Source organism: Ranitomeya imitator, chromosome 5 (assembly GCF_032444005.1).
Source record: "Ranitomeya imitator isolate aRanImi1 chromosome 5, aRanImi1.pri, whole genome shotgun sequence".
NCBI lineage: Eukaryota > Metazoa > Chordata > Amphibia > Anura > Dendrobatidae > Ranitomeya > Ranitomeya imitator.
Window position 1 is genome coordinate 274,354,943 of NC_091286.1, and position 23,761 is coordinate 274,378,703.

The 23,761-nt window shown below is 43.3% G+C and overlaps 1 protein-coding gene across 1 annotated transcript in view; it reads left to right on the plus strand.

Moving 5' to 3' along the window:
- NT5DC1 (5'-nucleotidase domain containing 1) overlaps nucleotides 1–18,403 on the plus strand; it is a 394,037-nt gene extending 375,634 nt beyond the window's left edge. The window contains exons 11-12 of the mRNA XM_069726170.1: nucleotides 5,166–5,334; nucleotides 14,642–18,403. Coding sequence (XP_069582271.1) covers nucleotides 5,166–5,334; nucleotides 14,642–14,760 — 288 coding nt within the window. The 3' untranslated portion in view covers nucleotides 14,761–18,403. The remainder of the gene's footprint in view (nucleotides 1–5,165; nucleotides 5,335–14,641) is intronic.
- The last annotated feature ends 5,358 nt before the right edge of the window (nucleotides 18,404–23,761 follow it).

Consider the following 23,761-nt stretch of genomic DNA (forward strand, 5'->3'; position numbering starts at 1 on the left):
ACAAGGTTGCCACACACTGTTGTTGGTATGTTGGCCCATTCCTCCATGCAGATCTCCTCTAGAGCAGTGATGTTTTTGGCTTTTTGCTTGGCAACACGGACTTTCAACTCCCTCCAAAGGTTTTCTATAGGGTTGAGATCTGGAGACTGGCTAGGCCACTCCAGGACCTTGAAATGCTTCTTACGAAGCCACTCCTTCGTTGCCCTGGCGGTGTGCTTTGGATCATTGTCATGATGAAAGAACCAGCCACGTTTCATCTTCAATGCCCTTGCTGATGAAAGGAGGTTTGCACTCAAAATCTCATGATACATGGCCCCATTCATTCTTTCATGTACCCGGATCAGTCGTCCTGGCCCCTTTGCAGAGAAACAGCCCCAAAGCATGATGTTTCCACCACCATGCTTTACAGTAGGTATGGTGTTTGATGGATGCAACTCAGTATTCTTTTTCCTCCAAACACGACAAGTTGTGTTTCTACCAAACAGTTCCAGTTTGGTTTCATCAGACCATAGGACATTCTCCCAAAACTCCTCTGGATCATCCAAATGCTCTCTAGCAAACTTCAGACGGGCCTGGACATGTACTGGCTTAAGCAGTGGGACACGTCTGGCACTGCAGGATCTGAGTCCATGGTGGCGTAGTGTGTTACTTATGGTAGGCCTTGTTACATTGGTCCCAGCTCTCTGCAGTTCATTCACTAGGTCTCCCCGCGTGGTTCTGGGATTTTTGCTCACCGTTCTTGTGATCATTCTGACCCCACGGGGTGGGATTTTGCGTGGAGCCCCAGATTGAGGGAGATTATCAGTGGTCTTGTATGTCTTCCATTTTCTAATTATTGCTCCCACTGTTGATTTCTTCACTCCAAGCTGGTTGGCTATTGCAGATTCAGTCTTCCCAGCCTGGTACAGGGCTACAATTTTGTTTCTGGTGTCCTTTGACAGCTCTTTGGTCTTCACCATAGTAGAGTTTGGAGTCAGACTGTTTGAGGGTGTGCACAGGTGTCTTTTTATACTGATAACAAGTTTAAACAGGTGCCATTACTACAGGTAATGAGTGGAGGAAAGAGGAGACTCTTAAAGAAGAAGTTACAGGTCTGTGAGAGCCAGAAATCTTGATTGTTTGTTTCTGACCAAATACTTATTTTCCACCATAATATGCAAATAAATTGTTAAAAAAACAGACAATGTGATTTTCTGGATTTTTTTTTCTCAGTTTGTCTCCCATAGTTGAGGTCTACCTATGATGTAAATTACAGACGCCTCTCATCTTTTTAAGTGGTGGAACTTGCACTATTGCTGACTGACTAAATACTTTTTTGCCCCACTGTATATATATACACCGTATATGGACTACATTCTTGAAAATCTTCGACTCATGAATTTATATAGAGTTTGCTATTGTCTACCGTAGCCATGTGTTCTAGGCTCTGAAGAGTGAATGCTGGGACACTGTAGAGCTACCAATTTTCTTACAACTGAAAGAAAAACCCTTAAAGAAAGATCATATTGGCTTAAGTTTGCCCAGCACTCAGCTATGTATCATCAGATTTATACTGAATATTTATCTGCTTAGCTGATCATTTCGGTGAAGACCATAGTATATTTGTTTTATTAATATTCCCTGAATGGTTGCACAGTTCTGGTTCTCACAGCATATTTGCTTGATTTTTAGTATTTACACACCTAACTACAGTATCTGTGTTAGGTCTCTCAAACATGGGCAAAGATTTAAATGTGTGTCAGAGTATTAACCTTAAGTATACGAGCAAATGCATTGGGAATAAAATAAATGCCCCCATTAACACCATGTAAATTCCAATAATAAAGGGAACTTGTCACTTGAAACAATGCTATTACTCTGCAGATATCTCTCTAATAGCATTCTGACAACCTATTGTCCTATGAATAAGGGTGTTGTATACACCAGAAACACGTCAGGTTTCTGAGGCTTCATTTTTTATCATGTTTTAAAGTTTTTTTCTAATAAATAGTCCATTTTATTCTCCTGTTGGACATGCCGGTGGATTTCTCTTTTCTTTTTTATTTTGTATGGGGTTAGTAATGGGGGCTTGATGTCACCTGATAATACAAAGGTGATATCAACCCTCCCAACTATCACCCCACTTTCCACTGCTACAGGGCAAGTGGGAAGAGCGAGGCTAAGTTCTAAAATTGGCACATCTTAGAGATGCGCCTTTTCTGGGGCGGCTAAGAGCTGATGTTTTTAGCTTGAGGGGTGCCTGTATCCATGGCCCCTTCCAAGGCTATTAAACCCTTAATGATCAGTTTTATTTTCGTTTTTGCTCCCCTTCTTCCCAGAGCCATAACTATTTTTGGTCAAAATGGCCATGTGAGGGCTTGTTTTTTGTGGGACAAGTTGTACTTTTGAACAACACCATTGAATGTACCCGTACTCGAAAACAGGAAAAAAAATTCCAAGTGCGGTGAAATTGCAAGAAAAGTGCAATCCCGCACTTGTTTTTTGCTTTGCTTTTTTACTAGGTTAACTAAATGCTACATCTGATCTGCCATTATGATTCGCCAGGTAATTACGAGTTCATAGGCACCAAACATGTCTAGGTTCTTTTTTATCTAAGTAGTGAAAAAAAATTCCAAACTTTGTTTAAAAAAAAAAAGTTGCACCATTTTCAGATACCTGCAGCGTCTGAAATTTTTCGTGATCTCGGGTTGGGTGAGGGTTTATTTTTTGCATGCTGAGCTGATGTTTTTAACGATACCAGTTTGGTGAAGATACAATCTTTTTTTGTTATTGCATTTTAATGCAATGTCGCAGCAACCAAAAAAACGTAATTCTGGCGTTTTTACTTTTTTCTCACTACTCTGTTTAACGATCAGGTTAATCCTTTTTTTATTGATAGATCGGGCGATTCTAAGCACAGCGATACCAAATATGTGTATGTTTGATTTTGTGTATTGTTTTATTTTGAATGGGGCGAAAGGGGGGTGAGTTGAACTTTTATTTTATTTTTATATTATTAAAAACATTTTTTTTACTATTGGCATGCTTCAATAGTCTCGGCCATGCTACATACAAGCAATGATCAGATCACCTGTATGTAGCAGAATACCTCACTTGCTATGAGCACCGACCACTGGGTGGCGCTCATAGCAATCCGGCAGTAACATCCATAGAGGTCTCAAGGAGATCTCTGGTTGTCATGCCAACCCATCGGTGACGCGCAATCACGTGACGATGACAGAGGTCACCGATGAGCGGATTTCCAACACGATTGCCCGGAAGCGCATGTTAAATGCTGCTGTCAGAGATTGACAGCGGCATTTAATAGGTTAATAGCCGTGGGTGGATCGTGATTCCACCCGCAGCTGTTCAACGCACATGTCACTTGTTCAAAACAGCTAAGTGTAAGTATACATTTGTGAGATGATATTAATAGCCTGGCAAGCTCCATGGGTATTACCCCTTCCCAGGCTATAAACATCGGCCCCCAGCCATCGGCTTTCCCTCTGCTGGTTAAGAAAATTATGCTGGAGCCTACTACATTTTTATCAGAAAAATAAATTTTTATTAATTAAATACATGTACAGTAAGCTGCACACGCACTGTACTAATTGTATTTGTCACTGACATCTGTCTACCTACCTATTCTATGTGTATTTACTGTATGCAATCCATCTATTCTATCCTGTCGGCTCCTGCTGCGATTTTATAGTACACTGTTACTGAATTGTCGGCTTTTCTTCTATCTATGTAATATATACAGTAATATATATATATATATATATATATATATATGTCACTGACATCTATCATCTATGTATCCTATATGTAAATGTCTATTCTAACCTCATGTCACTCTGTGGTTTTAGTGTACGCGGCAAATGAATTGCTGGCATCTATCTATCTATCTATCTATCTATCTATCTATCTGTCTGTCTGTCTGTCTGTCTGTCTGTCCCTGTCCGTCTGTCTGTCTGTCTATCTATATATCTATCCCATATCTATCTATCTATAGATCTATCTATCTACAGGTGCTTCTCACAAAATTAGAATATCATCAAAAAGTTAATTTATTTCAGTTCTTCAATACAAAAAGTGAATCTCATATATATAGTCATTACACACAGAGTTATCTATTTCAAGTGTTTATTTTTGTTAATGTTGATGATTATGGCTTAAAGCCGATGAAAACTCAAGTCATTATGTAGGTAAATTATAATATTTTATAACACCAGCTTGAAAAATTATTTTAAAATCTGAAATGTTGGCCTACTGAAAACAGAAATGTATGTTCAGTAAAGGCACTCAATGCTTTTGCATCAGTTACTGCATGTATTCTGCGAGGCATGGAGGTGATCAGCCTGTGGCACCGCTGAGGTGAGGCGATTTTTTTCTCGCACCCATAGGCTTGCTTTGGCAAATCTCAGCCGAGTCTCTGTGACAATCGTAGCATACTGCTATTTTACACGCACGCTTAATACGGCTGAATAAATAAACAGTGATGTGAGCTGTCCTATAGATTAACACTGGGCCGAGTGCTTTGCTATGTTTTACTCGGCCGTATTCTACGGTAGTGTGACGCCGGCCTCAAGGAGTTTTCCAGTTTTGGAAAATCCTTGTCCCCCAACTGAAGTTTTTTCTTAAAAAACAAACTTTGTTTTACTCAGTGAGTCCAGCGCTGAGTCACTGACGCTGCTTCTGGTGCCTGTCATGGTCTCTGGCGCTAACGTCACATCACCAACTCTTCAGCCAACCGGTGAGCTCGGCAGCTTGAGCCGTCAACTCAGGCAGTCTCACTGAACTCACATATTGGCTGCAGCACTGTCGATGTGACTTCAGTGCTGTATACAATAGCAGACAGATTTCATTTTTCTCATACAGAGCTCAAAATTCTTCTCATCTATATCAAGTTAGATTATAAAATTCCGGCTACCAGGAGTCGCCTATAGGGGGCGCATAGTACTCATTATTAAGTTCAGTGCATAAATGTATACAGTAAGCTTCTAAGTTTTACCTAGTAATGCAGGAGTATAAGATCTTATTGTTTGACTATATTTCTTGCTATGTGATTTGCAGCTGTCTACCACTAAACGGAGGTTCATCAGTGCCTACAATTGATGTAACACTCGGCTTATATTCCACAGTACATCATATGAACAACCAAGTCATTTTGTTTCTTATTTTAGAGCCTTCCAGTACAAGAAAATGATTCTATGTCGAAGAAATGGGGATCCTACTTTGCAGACTGCATTGCTGGAGCTAAGAGCTCTCAGGATACACCAAATCTGACATGGTGCTGTTCCAGTATTAGGAATTACAGCACAATAGCTATCCCAAGCATCGCGGCAATTGTAGGTAAGCACTTTGTGATGGCTATGCTTTGTAAGATAAAGGAGTTGTAAAGGTTAGAAAAATATGGCTTCTGTTCTCCATAAATATGCCACGGTAGCTATTTTTCTTTGATGGAGCACATCTGAAACAGCAGACACCACTTATAGCTGCAGAACCAAGGAGTTATGCTAAAATGTCACAAGCACAGAAGAAACCCTATTCCCCCAGCCACCTTCACATCACAACTGGAACCTAAAGTTTGTCAATCAGCATGATGTTAGCACAATGTCAACAAAGCAGAAAATGAGCCTTTGCTCTGTTGACATGATGTCAGCTTAAGCCGCTTATTCGCCGACAGGAGCACTCTATCACCGCTCTGTGCAGGTAATTAGCAATTGCCTGCCTGTTAGTGCTTAGACCCGTAGTAAAAAAAATTAAATAGTCCTGGATAACCCCTTTAAGTACAGTATTTTCAACTCTAAGGTAAGATTTACATGTGGAATAGGTGAGTTTTATGCTTTCGTTGTTTACATGTACTTTTTCTGTGAAGTTTTCAAAGAATTGCCTAAAAAATTTGAACAAAAATATTTTCCTCACATTTTTGCTAAAAACTAAAAAATCCCATTTGTGAGAGGCTTTACAAGGTTAATGAGCAAGCTGCCCAGTGTCCCCAGGACATGAAAAGCATCTTTGCATGGTTATGGCGCAATGTGAGTGCAAGGAGGGGAAGGTAGATTTAGCATTTAGCAGTCTATTGCACCTTAACACGGTCTGTTGGGGTGCTTTCACATTGCGCTTTTCTTCGTGGGTCCTTTCGGGACTTATATCTGGATCCCTGCCGAACATGGTTCGAACGTATGCTGATGGGGCCATAGACTATTGCAGCGCCCCAGAGACCTGGTCGTTGCAGTATGGCGCTCTGCCGCTAAGGGGAGCAGCGGTACGTCTGATGGCACTAAGGAGTTCTCCTGACCAGGTATCACCAGAACACATTACACTTCACACTCCGGCCACTAGGGGGAGAAAAAGGCTTTATTTATTGGGCCACTCCTCACACTGGTAAAACTAGGGGCTGGGGAGGAAGTTAGTCAGAAGCTGACTGGGTTGGAACCAGGCAACATCCCGTGGCAGGGGGTGTTGCAGGGAGAAGACACAGGGGGGTCCCTGTCAGGCGTGGGAACCTGGCAGGTGCCTAGCGAACAGAACGTAACGGAACCACGCCTGCACACCCTGCGGCGGTATCCAGGAGAGAGACACGAAGGGAAGGATATTGTGGAACAGTGTAAACGAGATCAGCACAAAGGAGAGCCAGTAAGAGTCGTGCCGAGACAGAGAGGCAACATCTTACTGAGGCGCGCCGTCGGTGGCCGGATCACCGTAGGAGTAACTGACTTCAGGCCTTACTTCAAATTCCGCTGGACAGTTAATCATAGGTTGGCTGTCTACCTTCTACACCTACGAAGACATAGGGGGCAACATTGGGAGAGGGGCGTCTCTAGGGTCCCGGAAGACTTCCAAGCCTTCCCGTCAAACGGGTGGCGTCCTAGCCATAACATATCTGGGGGACGTTAGAAACTAGTAACATCTGGAACCAAAGAAAGAGAGAGGGAAAGAAAGCTGTAGAGAACGAACGAACGAGAACAGCAGTTGTGAGGACTATTCCAAATGCTCAGCAAGGTAGGACTACAACACACAGGCGCTATTGGTAGACAACGATTTCCATCTGCGAAGGAAACTCTGGATGTGCCCATCGGACCGGCCGGTCCTTGATAGCCCGATTGAACGTGCTCTGGACTGAGGATATTGAAGCCTTCAGTAAAGAGGTAAAGAGACTGCAACCCTGTGTCCTCGTTATTGCCTGCACCTCACACCGTCACCATCTACCTTACTGGGAAGCCCTGGGGACATACTTCACCTGTGGGAAGGTATACCATCCAGCTGCCATTCCATCACCCCAGCGGACCCCACAGCAGCGTCGGTCACCCTGACCGAACACCACAGGTGGCGTCACGAACCCCTGACAGACTGTACCATCACCTTTATTGGACGCCTCTTAGCAGGGTCACGACCGGGTGCAGCCACCGTGACAACCGCATAACCGAGCAGAAAGGACCGGTACCGAGTGACCTGAGCCCTGTCTCTGGGGGCGATCCACTATAATGATGCCCACAGAGCGGACGTGTGCTCTGAAGTCCATCTGTCATGCTCAGACACAGGTAAGTGTGGTGGATGACAACATATAAATAAGACGGGATGGAAAAAGGAGAGAAAATCCCTAATGGTAGGGAGCAGGGGATGGAACACCTCCTGACACCAGCCTGCCCCAGTCTCTAGCCTTCCCTAATGCCCTATGTGGGTCCTTCCCCAAGCCACCATCATGTGCCTAGTCCCTGACTGTCACCTCTATGAAACCTGGCTAGTGCACTGACCAGCTAGGACGCTAGCCTCACCACTGCAGATGTAACATGGTCTAAACCATCCAGGTTTTCCCAATAGAAACTAAGCTTTTAATACTTTTTTTACAGCAGTCTAGCAAGCAGTATCTAAGTCCACAATTCCATCTGTATATCCCAAAAATACCTTGTATAATCTTCTATTTCTTTGGTTTCAATGTACATTGCGGATCTTGTTTTGGCGCTTCCTCTATCCCCGCAATTGCCGTCCTCCTGCCGTGCTTCATGTGGATAACGCTTTCTACATCATCCACACAGCGCCTCCAATCTCGCTCCTGCACAGGCGCATTGCGCACTGTCCTGCCGAGGGCACAGCAAAGTACGGTAATGCGCCTGGTCTGGTTTTACTTCCGGTCATTGGCCTCTCTCGGCACATGCACATTACAGGACTTTCCTCTCCCCGCAGCAGGACAGAGTGAAATGCACCTGATCAGAAGCGAGATTGGGAGCACTGTGTGGATGACTTATTTGGTCGTCAGGTCGGCGTGATTCGTCATGTTTGACAGCAAAAGCAACGATGCCTGCAATGTTTCTTCATGGAGCGAACAACCAGCGAGAACGATAAGTACGTCACTGGATCGCTCCTGCATCGTTCTGGAGTTGCTGTGTTTGACATCTCTACAGCGACCTAACAGCGACGCTCCAGCGATCTAGTTTAGGTCGGATCGTTGTCTATATCGCTGGAGCGTCGCTAAATGTGACGGTACCTTTAGAGAGTGTTATCTGCATAAAGCACGGCAGGAGGACGACGATTGCGTGGATAGAGGAGGCACCAAAGCAAGACCAGCATCGCCCATCAGACAGAGCTTGCCATATGTGATGATTAGAAAAGGTATTTTCTGACATAGTCAGAACATTTTCTCTCTGCAATCTAAGTGTACAGGTCCTTCTCAAAAAATTAGCATATAGTGTTAAATTTCATTATTTACCATAATGTAATGATTACAATTAAACTTTCATATATTATAGATTCATTATCCACCAACTGAAATTTGTCAGGTCTTTTATTGTTTTAATACTGATGATTTTGGCATACAACTCCTGATAACCCAAAAAACCTGTCTCAATAAATTAGCATATTTCACCCATCCAATCAAATAAAAGTGTTTTTTAATAACAAACAAAAAAACCAACAAATAATAATGTTCAGTTATGCACTCAATACTTGGTCGGGAATCTTTTGGCAGAAATGACTGCTTCAATGCGGCGTGGCATGGAGGCAATCAGCCTGTGACACTGCTGAGATGTTATGGAGGCCCAGGATGCTTCAATAGCGGCCTTAAGCTCATCCAGAGTGTTGGGTCTTGCGTCTCTCAACTTTCTCTTCACAATATCCCACAGATTCTCTATGGGGTTCAGGTCAGGAGAGTTGGCAGGCCAATTGAGCACAGTAATACCATGGTCAGTAAACCATTTACCAGTGGTTTTGGCACTGTGAGCAGGTGCCAGGTCGTGCTGAAAAATGAAATCTTCATCTCCATAAAGCATTTCAGCCGATGGAAGCATGAAGTGCTCCAAAATCTCCTGATAGCTAGCTGCATTGACCCTGCCCTTGATGAAACACAGTGGACCAACACCAGCAGCTGACATGGCACCCCACACCATCACTGACTGTGGGTACTTGACACTGGACTTCAGGCATTTTGGCATTTCCTTCTCCCCAGTCTTCCTCCAGACTCTGGCACCTTGATTTCCGAATGACATGCAAAATTTGCTTTCATCAGAAAAAAGTACTTGGGACCACTTAGCAACAGTCCAGTGCTGCTTCTCTGTAGCTCAAAAGTGGCTTTACCTGGGGAATGCGGCACCTGTAGCCCATTTCCTGCACACGCCTGTGCACGGTGGCTCTGGATGTTTCCACACCAGACTCAGTCCACTGCTTCCTCAGGTTCCCCAAGGTCTGGAATCGGTCCTTCTCCACAATCTTCCTCAGGGTCCGGTCTCCTCTTCTCGTTGTACAGCGTTTTCTGCCACATTGTTTCCTTCCAACAGACTTACCATTGAGGTGCCTTGATACAGCACTCTGGGAACAGCCTATTTGTTGAGAAATTTCTTTCTGGGTCTTACCCTCTTGCTTGAGGGTGTCAATGATGGCCTTCTTGACATCTGTCAGGTCGCTAGTCTTACCCATGATAGGGGTTTTGAGTAATGAACCAGGCAGGGAGTTTATAAAAGCCTCAGGTATCTTTTGCATGTGTTTAGAGTTAATTAGTTGATTCAGAAGATTAGGGTAATAGGTCGTTTAGAGAACCTTTTCTTGATATGCTAATTTATTGAGACAGGTTTTTTGGGTTATCAGGAGTTGTATGCCAAAATCATCAGTATTAAAACAATAAAAGACCTGACAAATTTCAGTTGGTGGATAATGAATCTATAATATATGAAAGTTTAATTGTAATCATTACATTATGGTAAATAATGAAATTTAACACTATATGCTAATTTTTTGAGAAGGACCTGTATAGTCTGGATACCTTTCTTAATTATAAGATTGGGCATAGATATTTCTGCAATGGTGTTCCATTACTGCAGTTGTCTCTCCTCTTTGTGTTTTTTACGTTTTGAGGCACCCCTTTTTAACATCAACTGGTTTTTTTTCTGCCTACCGTATATACTCGAGTATAAGCCAAGACCCCTAATTTTGCCACAAAAATCTGGGAAAACTTAGTGACTCGAGTATAAGCCTAAGGTGGAAAATGCAGCAGCTACTGGTAAATTTCAAAAATAAAAATAGATACCAATAAAAGTAAAATTAATTGAGACTTCAGTAGCATGCGTATTTGGATGCATGCGTCGTTTTGCCGATGCCCCGACCGCAACAAAATGCAACATGTTGCGTTCGACGCAGATCAGTGCAGCATCAAAATGAAGCATGCTGAGGCATCTGCATGGCCTGCGTACCCAATGTTAAAGATAGGGCACGCAGGACGCATGCAGACTTAGGCGGAGCTGAAGGAAGAGGCGTCAGTGGGCGGGGCTTAGCAGAGGAAGAAGGCTGCCGTCCGCAGCCCTGCCCAACGCAAGTCTGAGACCAGCCTTTTAGACTTTCATTGAGGTGTACTTCTTTTTTGCAACGTGGTCTTGAATACATTTCTTAGGAAAATGACTTTTTGGGGTGTGCAAATAGAGTATTTAGTAGTATGGTATCGCATAGAAAAAGCAGGGAAGATAGTTGCAATTAGTTTTCTGAATATTTTAGCAAATGCTGCATTTGTTTTTCCATTTAATATACATGTGTGTCTATTGTCTTCTGTTAATATTTGTTTTATTTGATTGGGCTTTAGCTTTTCTTTCTTTGTAGGTTTATGTTACTGTATGGCAGTGCCTGTATTATTACTTTTGGTCCGTAATTGGGATTTGTAATAAGAACAAGTTGCATAGTGAGTGTCTTATGTACTCTTATGCATTTTATTACTTTTGGTTATAAAAAGTGAACTTTATGAAAGGTGTAAGCGTATATTTTTCTTGAAGTTTTGAATAAAGTCAGATATTTGAAACAAGTGCTAGATTGAGGCATGCTTTTCTATATGTGATAGAACTGAAAATCTGTCATAGATAGGGTCTACATAAATCATGGTCTTTTCAAAGAGTTGGTCTTTTTCACACGCAATTACTGGAGAAGAGTCAGGTGGCATTTAGAAGAGCATGCACAGCGAAGCAAGGAGTACCAGCACACTATAGTTGCTTCATGACTCTTCTCGTAATTTACATATATTGCTCACATTATGTAACCTTTTTCTGCATATTGCTTTAATATCAAATTTTGACAGCAGCATTTTTTCTACTACTCCAGTAGTATAACATGCTGATGGATTAGGGTACAACAATCTGGTAGGAATATGGAGCAATCATTTCAATAATCTTATAAAAGCAGTGGTACAAATATGTGGGGACTGGATATGTGTTTAGCGCGTCGGCTTATTTATAAAACAGATGTGAGTCTACAATGCAGAATTACATAACCGTCAGTCCAAGCTCAGAAATGTATTTAATTCTGTTGATAAAATCCAAATAATATTTGTCGCCATTGAGCAATAGATTTGATAATGCTCAAAAACTAAGGTATGGGATATTATGTCCTGGTTCTTTTGGCTATGTTCACGCAGGGATTTTTTTTAGTGGTGGATCCTCTGTAATATCCTTCTATTAATAACGCTACTACAAAAACTCTGGGAAAAACTCATCCAATGTATTTATTATTTATCAATTTATTTCTCCATTGGCATCTTAACAAGCTACTCTATGATGGACACTATTAGTGAAATAGAAATAATTGCCTGTTGTCAAATTTCAGTAATTAGATGATAATACTTTGTATTACTATGTGGAATATTTAAAATATAGAGCTCTCTGTGATGAGCTGAAATCAGACAATGGTATGGCATAGTTACACCAATAGTAGTAGTAGCAGTGAGGACCCCCTTTCAACCCAGTAGTAGAAACAGTAGCATAGCCCCCCAAATGTCTCTTCACAGCCGCACTCCCAGTATACTGAGTGTTGACATAATCACTCCCCTGTACTGCCCGGAGACTTGGAGAAAGTTCTTAAGGTACCGTTACACTAAACGATTTACCAACGATCATGACCAGCGATACGACCTGGCCGTGATCGTTGGTAAGTCGTTGTGTGGTCGCTGGGGAGCTGTCACATAGACAGCTCTCTCCAGCGACCAACGATCCGGGGAAAGACTTCGGCATCGTTGAAACTGTCTTCAACGATGCCAAAGTCCCCCTGCAGCCCCCGGTAACCAGGGTAAACATCGGGTTACTAAGTGCAGGGCCGCGCTTAGTAACCTGATATTTACCCTGGTTACCATTGTAAAAGTAAAAAAAAAAAAACACTACATACTCACATTCCGATGTCTGTCACGTCCCCCGGCGTCCACAGGGTTAAAACTGCTTTCGGCAGGAGCGCTGCTAATGCACGCGCTCGGCCGAGAGCTTCCCTGCACTGACTGTCAGCGCCGGCAGTAACAGCGGTGACGTCACCGCTGTGCTCTGCTTTACGGCCGGCACTGACAGTCAGTGCAGGGAAGCACTTACACGGAGTTATCTTACACGGAGATAACAACATGATTAGAACAACTTTCTTTTTTTGTAGCCAGCGCTTCCAGGTAGATAAATACTCAGGGATTAATGCTGTTTACCAGTAGATTAACCCAATATCTGCAGATAATAGTGTTTCTGTTGATGACAAACTTTCTTTAATCCCTGGCTATAGGCTACTTTTAGAAAGAAACTGCACGGTACTCGCCTTCTCTGTGTCCACCGGCGAGTTTCACCGCTGCTCCCGGTGTCTGCCATTTTCTGTGGCGCTGATGTCACACCGACAGCGTGGCAGCCAATCGGTGAACTCGGCAGTTCTCAGCATGGCATTCCCATTCTGCTGAGCTTACTAAGTGCCTGCTGTCGACGTTACATCGGCGCCGTAGATACCAGGAGCAGAGGTGAGACTTGTCAGTTGTCCTTGGGAAGGTGAGTACAGCGCGGTTTGTCTCTCTATAACCGAAGATTAACTGAATGAAATGAAAGGAAACAACCCCTTTAAATACGCCAATAAAGTTACATGAGTGGTGGTTCAACAATGGGCATCCCACCCAATCAGCCTGTTATTATTATTATTTATTTATATAGCACCATTAATTCCATGGTGCTGTACATGAGAAGGGGTTACATCAAAATAAAAATATCACTTACAGTAAACAAAACTAACAATGACAGACTGGTACAGAGGGGAGATGACCCTGCCCTTGCGGGCTTACATTCTACAGGATTATGGGGAAGGAGACAGGAGGTCGAGGGTTGCATTAGCTCCAATGGTGTTGAGGTGGCCGTGTGGTCTTTACAGGCTGTAAGCTTCCTTGAAGAGGTGGGTTTTCAGGTTTCTTTGTTGAAAAGGTGCATTAATCAAGCAAGTATCAAGGACTCTTAAATGTTTGTCGGCTGCAGGCTGGTTCATACTTTAACTTGTATGTTTTATAGCAAATGCTCAAGATATTGTAGTGTTATTCTATTTGCTTATGTGGAACAGCCCTGCAATATCTTGAACATCCGCCATAAATATATGAGATAAACCTGCCTGTAGCTGAGATGAACATTGAAGAAGGCACCCCCCGTATATTTATTAAAATGGGTTATTATATCTAGTAATCTGATGTCATAACTAGTGATGAGCGATTATACTCGTTGCTCGGGTTTTCCAGATCACGCTCGGGTGATCTCCGAGTATTTGTAACTGCTCGGAGATTTACCGTAGTTTTCCTTGCCGCAGCTGGATGATTTGAAGCTACTAGACAGCTTCATTACATGTGGGGATTCCCTAGTAACCAGGCAACCCCCACATGTACTCTGGCTGACTAGCAGACGTAAATCATCCAGTTGCGGCAAGGAAAACTAAATCTCAGAGCAGTTATAAATAATCGGAGGCCACCCGAGCGTGCTCAGGAAAACCCGAGCAACGAGTACACTCGCTCATCATTAGTCCTAACACATGGATTTAACATCACGTTGTGATTCTGTGAAGGGGTTGCCACACTAGTGTTGCACTGTGTCTCCCCCAATATCTTACCCACAGAGTGATGCCGCTCGCCTCCCATAGAATGCCAACCTGCATGACAAGCAGTGAAGAAGATTCTGCATAGGACTGCACCAGCTTTGTTGCCTTTCATTCTCGGGATCAGTGAGGGTCCAGCCTCTAGAACCTAGCTATATGCTATCAATTTACAAGATAGGAACACTCCTTTAAACAAACTTTAACTCATGCATAGTCATTGTTGTGACCATTCACCAGTGCCAAAAATACTGCCTTGATAGTTATATACACACATTTCTGAAAATGATTTTGCAAGAATAATTTGTTTGTTTCTTCTTTTTTTCAGATTTGCCACTGGATTTTAAGTTTACCAGATTTTCAGGCAGTAATACAGACATTGATGGCTACTTTCCCCGGCCTCCCGCAATCCTCTTATCTCAGAGTTCTGAGGGTGCTGCAGCATAATTAGCATTGCTAGTAATAGTATGACAACATGACTACTCTAATGGCTGTAACTGTTCTAGATTCTAGTTGAATATGCCTTTTCGAGACAAGCGTTTCTTCAAGAAATGACTCCTTGTATACTAGTTGGAGATGAGTACCACGAACCAAACGTTTGTAAGAGTATTTTGTATTCATTTTGGAGCAAATTTGTGACCCACGGTTTGTAAATATCAGATATTTCAAGTAGAAATACAAAGTTTTCAGTGCTAGTCAAGGAACGTGTAATCTTCTTGTCACATTAGTCCTGCATACAAGAATTGATGGTGTAATTTTGTCTAAAAACTCTTGTATCAAACTTTGTACAGTAAAGTAAAAATGGCCCAATTACTTATGAAGATCTGTGTGCCATATTTATTAAAATAATGTGTGCCCCAAAATACAAACAGTGATGCAAATTATGGTAGAAGTGGTGCACAACTATTTACAATATGCTACATAACAATTACTATCATTTTCTGAAGCCATACACATTAGATGACTGTCGGCCAACTTGTACTTCAGCCAACAGCCATCACAGCTGACTTTCACATGCACAGGAGCGCTCATTCAACCGCGCGCTCCTGTGTTCTCTATGAGAAAGCCGCCAGCTGACATGTCGATCAATGGGTTATCTCCAGGAGAACAATGCAATTGGCAATCGACAATTGGACATCTCCCCGACCATCAATCGGCCGGCGCCCTCATACGTTTTCGATTGTTAGCCTAACCCATCAATATCGAGGTGACATTAGTTTAATGTATGTGGGGGCCTGTAAGCTCAGTTCACACTGTGATTGGAGTCTGCATTTAGTGTATACATTGGAAAACCCACCTGACATTTATTTCAAATTGTTCTCTGGGAATATAAAAAATAAATAACTAAAGGGAGTGTCATTCTAAAAAATATTCTTAAATTAGAAAATATTGATTGTTTTGTCTAGAGAGGTAATCACTATAGAATTGAAAATCTTGTTACATTGACAGACGCCTGACCTAGAATAGTAATAGGAGACAGCTGCCACTGAGCATGTGCAGTGGGAAGTTCCGGTGCTGTGACCTGAAATCGCCAGCTTACAGCAGCGGCTCAGCATCCAGGAAGGATGGACAGCAGTGTGAGCAGCCTCTTTCTAGCCTCAGCACTCCTGGTATCTCCAGACGATCACAATATCCACTATTAACATTCTAGTGATTACTGACCTTGATAAAACAAGTATGAATTTCTTTTTAAGGTATTTAGCAAAAGATGTAGAATTACATTTTCTTTGGTAATTTATGTTTTTATATTCCCAGAAAATACCGTCAATGAATATACACTACTATTTTCCAAACGTGCTCCAAGACGTGCTGTCTTTTTAGCCATTATATGTCTTTTTTTTAATGTGTTCAGAAATTTAGTTGGCTATGTTGTTCAATACAACAGGATACAATACAATAAATATATTCTGCGCGATGTACATTTTTTAGAATGGTATTCTATGGCTGATGTATGTGTATATAGAAATACAGTGGCATATGTTTGGTAGTCAATCATGTGCACTGAATGTATGACCCAAGCACAGTGTGAATACAGCCTTACATATTTCATATATACCGTATATACTCGAGTATAAGCCGACCCGAATATAAGCCAACCCCCCTAATTTTGCCACAAAAAAACTGGGAAAACTTAATGATTCGATGATTAATTATGGCCCTATAAGATGTTCCATACAGACACATTTGCCCCCATACAATGCTGCACAAACATTGATTATGGCCCCATAAGATGCTCCATACAGACACATTTGTCCCATATAGTGCTGCACAAACATTGATAATGGCCCCATAAGATGCTCCATAAAGATATTTGCCCCATACAGTGCTGCACAAATGTTGAATATGGCCCCATAAGATGCTCCATAGAGATATTTGCCCCATATGCTGTTGCTGCGATAAAAAAAAAATCACATACTCACCTCTCGTCGCTCAGGCCCCAGCACTTTCAATATTCACCTGCTCCGCGTTCCGGGCGCCGCTCCGTCTTCAGCGTCTTCTGCACTGACGTTCAGGCAGAGGGCGCGCACTAACCACGTCATCGCGCACTAACCACGTCATCGCGCCCTCTGACCTGAGCGTCACTGCAGAAGATGCTGAAGACAGAGCGGCGCCCGGAACGAGGAGAGTTGAATATCACGCAGCGCTCCCCTCCCCATTATACTCACCTGCTCCTGGCACGGTCCCTGGTTCTCCGGCGCCGCAGCTTCTTCCTGTACTGAGCGGTCACCGTTACCGCTCATTACAGTAATGAATATGCGGCTCCACCCCTATGGGAGTGGAGTCGGGTCCATATTCATTACTGTAATGAGTGGTACCATGTGACCGCTCAATACAGGAAGAAGCTGAGGCGCCGGGGAGCCAGGGAATGCACAGCGCCAGGAGCAGGTGAGTATAATTAGCCCTCGCTCTCCCTCCCCTGCCGACCCCTGGGTATGACTCGAGTATAAGCCGAGAGGGGGACTTTCAGCCTAAAAAAATGGGCTGAAAATCTCGGCTTATACTCGAGTGTATACGGTATACTGTGGCTTGTGAAAGTATTTGTGCCCTTTGGCATTTTTTGTGTTTTGCTACCTCACAACCTGGAATTTCACAATTTTTTTTGATGGTTTACATCAGGTCCTGTAAAGAACATGCCTTCAACTGTCAACATTTGGTTTTCCTTTTTTAAAGAAGCAAACAACAAAGGTTTGTTGTGGTACCATGCTCTTTCCATTTGATGATAATGGATTTAATGGTGCTCCAGTAGATCATCAGAGATTGAGATATTCTTTATAACCCAACCCTGTCTTGTACTTCTCAACAATTTGGTCCCTGAATTGTTTGGAGATCTCCTTGGTCTTCATGGTGTTTGGCCAGTGGTGCCTCTTGCTTAATAGTGTTGCAGCCTCTGCGGTTTTTCAGAAAAGGTGTGTATATACTGACAGAACATGTGACACATTGCACACAGGGGGACTTCCTTTCACTAAGCATGTAACTTATGAAGGTAATTGGTGGTACTAGAAATTTTTTAGGGGGCTTCATAACAAAAGGGGTGAATACATTTTTAGTTATTTGATCCCATAAATGTAATTTATCCCTATTTTTTTCTCACTCTGCAAACTTAGACCATTTAGTACTGATGCATCATCACACACAGATCGGGTTACAAAAACATTTAAACACAGGTTGCAATGAAACAAAATAGGTAAAAAGCCATGGGGGTGAATACTTTCACAAGCCACTGTGTATATATCTATCACTATTGCTACTCCTACTTGCTGACTGATTTTAGTTTCAGTATCAGTAATAAGTTTCTATTACGGTAATAATTATCACCTTGAACTATGTGGCAAGAACAATATCAATTTGGATGAGGCTATTGATTATTGTGATTGATGACTGAAATAAAACTTCCAGAAATAATTATAATTTGTGTGCAAAATATCTGTATTTTTTCCGCAGTAGAAGATCCACAGTTGTGCCATTCAGAACGCCCTCTGGAAGTGAACCTTGTTTTTATTTGAGGGCATGGACACTGTTTTCTTTCCTGTTTTGGTTATAAATTGTTTGCAGTACTGTAGTGATTCCTTAATAAATGTATTGAAATTGACTGTTTATGAAAATGTATTTTGTACTGCTTCATTACAGTATCACTGACTTAAACACAATTAAGTAAAATATTTTTATATATAAAACATCACTTTTATTAATGATATGTTAAAAAAGAAAACAGTTTTAGTTCATATGGCCAGAAATGGTCATCTAACCAAAATCAACTGTACAAGATATGAGGGATTGATTCCCCCTAGAAATTGCCTAATATAGCCCTACTTTGCTGCGAAGGTTGGAACCCTACACCTGCGCAATGGCGCCCCCCGCTCGGATGTTGACTCAACCTATCTTACCCCATTAGGCCCTAAAGAGAGGAAGGCAAAGTTTGAAAGAAACAGATAATAATCTTGACACCAATAGAAAGAGTATTTTGTAATTACGTTTTATGTCATCAGATCAGATGATAAAGACACAATTTACAATTCACCTGAAAAACATAATGATTACCACAAAGTAATTCAATAACTTGGTGTCTTTTAAACCACATTTAGTTGACAACTCATCCATACATTCTCATGTAGGATCACTAGCACATAAAGTCTGGGGTCAACCCGCCCCCCTCACCACCTCCTTGAAGACGACATACTCACCCTTCTCCAACTGCAACTCCGATGGTCTCAGCGGCGGCAGCTCGTCCTGTTATGATAGGCAATTCAGTAACACAATGTACATAGCGATCAGAGCACATACAGTGATCTGACAATAACCCAAAATAATAGAACGAGCTCTGAGACGTGGAAACTCTGTAGACCGCAATTCCTGATCCTCTCCAAACACAACTAGAGGCAGCTGTGGATTGCGCCTAACGCTCCCTATGCAACTCGGCACAGCCTGAGAAACTAACTAGCCTGAAGATAGAAAAATAAGCCTACCTTGCCTCAGAGAAATACCCCAAAGGAAAAGGCAGCCCCCCACATATAATGACTGTGAGTAAGATGAAAAGACAAACGTAGGGATGAAATAGATTCAGCAAAGTGAGGCCCGATATTCTAGACAGAACGAGGATAGGAAAGATAACTTTGCGGTCTACACAAAACCCTAAAGAAAACCACGCAAAGGGGGCAAAAAGACCCTCCGTACCGAACTAACGGCACGGAGGTACACCCTTTGCGTCCCAGAGCTTCCAGCAAAACAAATAGACAAGCTGGACAGAAAAAATAGCAACAAATAGCAAAGAAGCACTTAGCTATGCAGAGCAGCAGGCCACAGGAATGATCCAGAGAAACACAAGTCCAACACTGGAACATTGACAGGAAGCATGGATCAAAGCATCAGGTGGAGTTAAGTAGAGAAGCAGCTAACGACCTCACCAGATCACCTGAGGGAGGAAACTCAGAAGCTGCAGTACCACTTTCCTCCACAAACGGAAGCTCTCAGAGAGAATCAGCCGAAGTACCACTCGTGACCACAGGAGTGAACTCTGCCACAGAATTCACAACAGTACCCCCCCCTTGAGGAGGGGTCACCGAACCCTCACCAGAGCCCCCAGGCCGACCAGGATGAGCCACATGAAAGGCACGAACAAGATCGGGAGCATGGACATCAGAGGCAAAAACCCAGGAATTATCTTCCTGAGCATAACCCTTCCACTTAACCAGATACTGGAGTTTCCGTCTTGAAACACGAGAATCCAAAATCTTCTCCACAATATACTCCAATTCCCCCTCCACCAAAACCGGGGCAGGAGGCTCAACAGATGGGACCATAGGTGCCACGTATCTCCGCAACAATGACCTATGGAATACGTTATGTATGGAAAAAGAATCTGGAAGGGTCAGACGAAAAGACACAGGATTAAGAACCTCAGAAATCCTATACGGACCAATAAAACGAGGTTTAAACTTAGGAGAGGAAACCATAGGAATATGACGAGAAGATAACCAAACCAGATCCCCAACACGAAGTCGGGGACCCACACGGCGTCTGCGATTAGCGAAAAGTTGAGCCTTCTCCTGGGACAAGGTCAAATTGTCCACTACCTGAGTCCAAATCTGCTGCAACCTGTCCACCACAGTATCCACACCAGGACAGTCCGAAGACTCAACCTGTCCTGAAGAGAAACGAGGATGGAACCCAGAATTGCAGAAAAACGGTGAAACCAAGATAGCCGAGCTGGCCCGATTATCAAGGGCGAACTCAGCCAAAGGCAAAAAGGACACCCAGTCATCCTGATCAGCAGAAACAAAGCATCTCAGATATGTTTCCAAGGTCTGATTGGTTCGTTCGGTCTGGCCATTAGTCTGAGGATGGAAAGCCAAGGAAAAAGACAAGTCAATGCCCATCCTACCACAAAAGGCTCGCCAAAACCTCGAAACAAACTGGGAACCTCTGTCAGAAACAATATTCTCTGGAATGCCATGCAAACGAACCACATGCTGGAAGAACAAAGGCACCAAATCAGAGGAGGAAGGCAATTTAGACAAGGGTACCAGATGGACCATCTTAGAAAAGCGATCACAAACCACCCAAATGACTGACATCTTTTGAGAAACGGGAAGGTCAGAAATAAAATCCATAGAGATATGTGTCCAAGGCCTCTTCGGGACCGGCAAGGGCAAAAGCAACCCACTGGCACGAGAACAGCAGGGCTTAGCCCGAGCACAAATCCCACAGGACTGCACAAAAGTACGCACATCCCGCGACAGAGAGGGCCACCAAAAGGATCTAGCCACTAACTCTCTGGTACCAAAGATTCCAGGATGACCAGCCAACACCGAACAATGAAGTTCAGAGATAACTCTATTCGTCCACCTATCAGGGACAAACAGTTTCTCCGCTGGGCAACGATCAGGTTTATTAGCCTGAAATTTTTGCAGCACCCGCCGCAAATCAGGGGAGATGGCAGACACAATAACTCCTTCCTTGAGGATACCCGCCGGCTCAGATAAACCCGGAGAGTCGGGCACAAAACTCCTAGACAGAGCATCCGCCTTCACATTTTTAGAGCCCGGAAGGTACGAAATCACAAAATCAAAACGGGCAAAAACCAACGACCAACGAGGTTGTCTAGGATTCAAGCACTTGGGAGACTCGAGATAAGTCAAGTTCTTATGATCAGTCAATACCACCACGCGATGCTTAGCTCCTTCAAGCCAATGACGCCACTCCTCGAATGCCCACTTCATGGCCAGCAACTCTCGGTTGCCCACATCATAATTTCGCTCAGCAGGCGAAAACTTCCTGGAAAAGAAAGCGCATGGTTTCATCACTGAGCAACCAGAACCTCTCTGTGACAAAACAGCCCCTGCTCCAATCTCAGAAGCATCAACGTCGACCTGGAACGGAAGAGAAACATCTGGTTGACACAACACAGGGGCAGAAGAAAAACGACGCTTCAACTCTTGAAAAGCTTCCACAGCAGCAGAAGACCAATTGACCAAATCAGCACCCTTCTTGGTCAAATCGGTCAATGGTTTGGCAACACTAGAAAAATTGCAGATGAAGCGACGATAAAAATTAGCAAAGCCCAGGAACTTTTGCAGACTTTTCAGAGATGTCGGCTGAGTCCAATCATGGATGGCTTGGACCTTAACCGGATCCATCTCGATAGTAGAAGGGGAAAAGATGAACCCCAAAAATGAAACCTTCTGCACACCAAAGAGACACTTTGATCCCTTCACAAACAAAGAATTAGCACGCAGGACCTGAAAAACCGTTCTGACCTGCTTCACATGAGACTCCCAATCATCCGAGAAGATCAAAATGTCATCCAAGTACACAATCCGGAATTTATCCAGGTACTCACGGAAGATGTCATGCATAAAGGATTGAAACACTGATGGAGCATTGGCAAGTCCGAACGGCATCACTAGATACTCAAAATGACCCTCGGGCGTATTAAATGCAGTTTTCCATTCATCGCCTTGCCTGATTCTCACCAGATTATACGCACCACGAAGATCTATCTTAGTGGACCAACTAGCCCCCTTAAGGTACCTTCACACTCAGCAACTTTACAACGAGAACGACAACGATCCGTGACGTTGCAGCGTCCTGGATAGCGATCTCGTTGTGTTTGACACGCACCAGCGATCTAGATCCTGCTGTGATATCGCTGGTCGTTGCTGAAAGTCCAGAACTTTATTTGGTCGTCAGATCAGCGTGTATCGTTGTTGTTTGACAGCAAAAGCAACGATGCCTGCAATGATTTACATGGAGCTAATGACCTGTGACGACCTGTGAGAACGATAAGTGAGTAACCCTTACGTCACTGGATCGCTCCTGCATCGTTCTGGAGCTGCTGTGTTTGACATCTCTACAGCGACCTAAACAGCGACGCTCCAGCGATCTAGTTTAGGTCGGATCGTTGTCTATATCGCCGGAGCGTCGCTAAATGTGACGGTACCTTAAATCCGAGCAAACAAATCAGATAACAATGGCAAGGGGTACTGAAATTTAACAGTGATCTTATTAAGAAGGCGGTAATCTATACACGGTCTCAGCGAACCATCCTTCTTGGCTACAAAAAAGAACCCTGCTCCTAATGGCGACGATGACTGGCGAATATGCCCCTTCTCCAGGGATTCCTTCACATAACTGCGCATAGCGGTGTGCTCAGGCACAGATAAATTAAACAGTCGACCTTTTGGGAATTTACTACCAGGAATCAAATTGATAGCACAATCACATTCCCCATGCGGAGGCAGGGCATCGGACTTGGGCTCATCAAATACATCCCGGTAATCAGACAAGAACTCTGGAACCTCAGAAGGGGTGGATGACGAAATTGACAGAAATGGAACATCACCATGTACCCCCTGACAACCCCAGCTGGACACCAACATGGAATTCCAATCCAATACTGGATTATGGGCTTGTAGCCATGGCAACCCCAACACGACCACATCATGCAGATTATGCAACACCAGAAAGCGAATAACCTCCTGATGTGCAGGAGCCATGCACATGGTCAGCTGGGTCCAGAATTGAGGCTTATTCTTGGCCAAAGGTGTAGCATCAATTCCTCTCAATGGAATAGGACACTGCAAGGGCTCCAATAAAAACCCACAACGTTTAGCATAATCCAAGTCCATCAAATTCAGGGCAGCGCCTGAATCCACAAACGCCATGACAGAATACGACGACAAGGAGCATATCAAGGTAACGGACAGAAGAAATTTTGACTGTACAGTACCAATGGCGGCAGACCTAGCGAACCGCTTAGTGCGCTTAGGACAATCAGAGATAGCATGAGTGGAATCACCACAGTAGAAACACAGCCCATTCAGACGTCTGTGTTCTTGCCGTTCAACTCTGGTCATAGTCCTATCGCACTGCATAGGCTCAGGTTTAATCTCAGGTAATACCGCCAAATGGTACACAGATTTACGCTCACGCAAGCGTCGACCGATCTGAA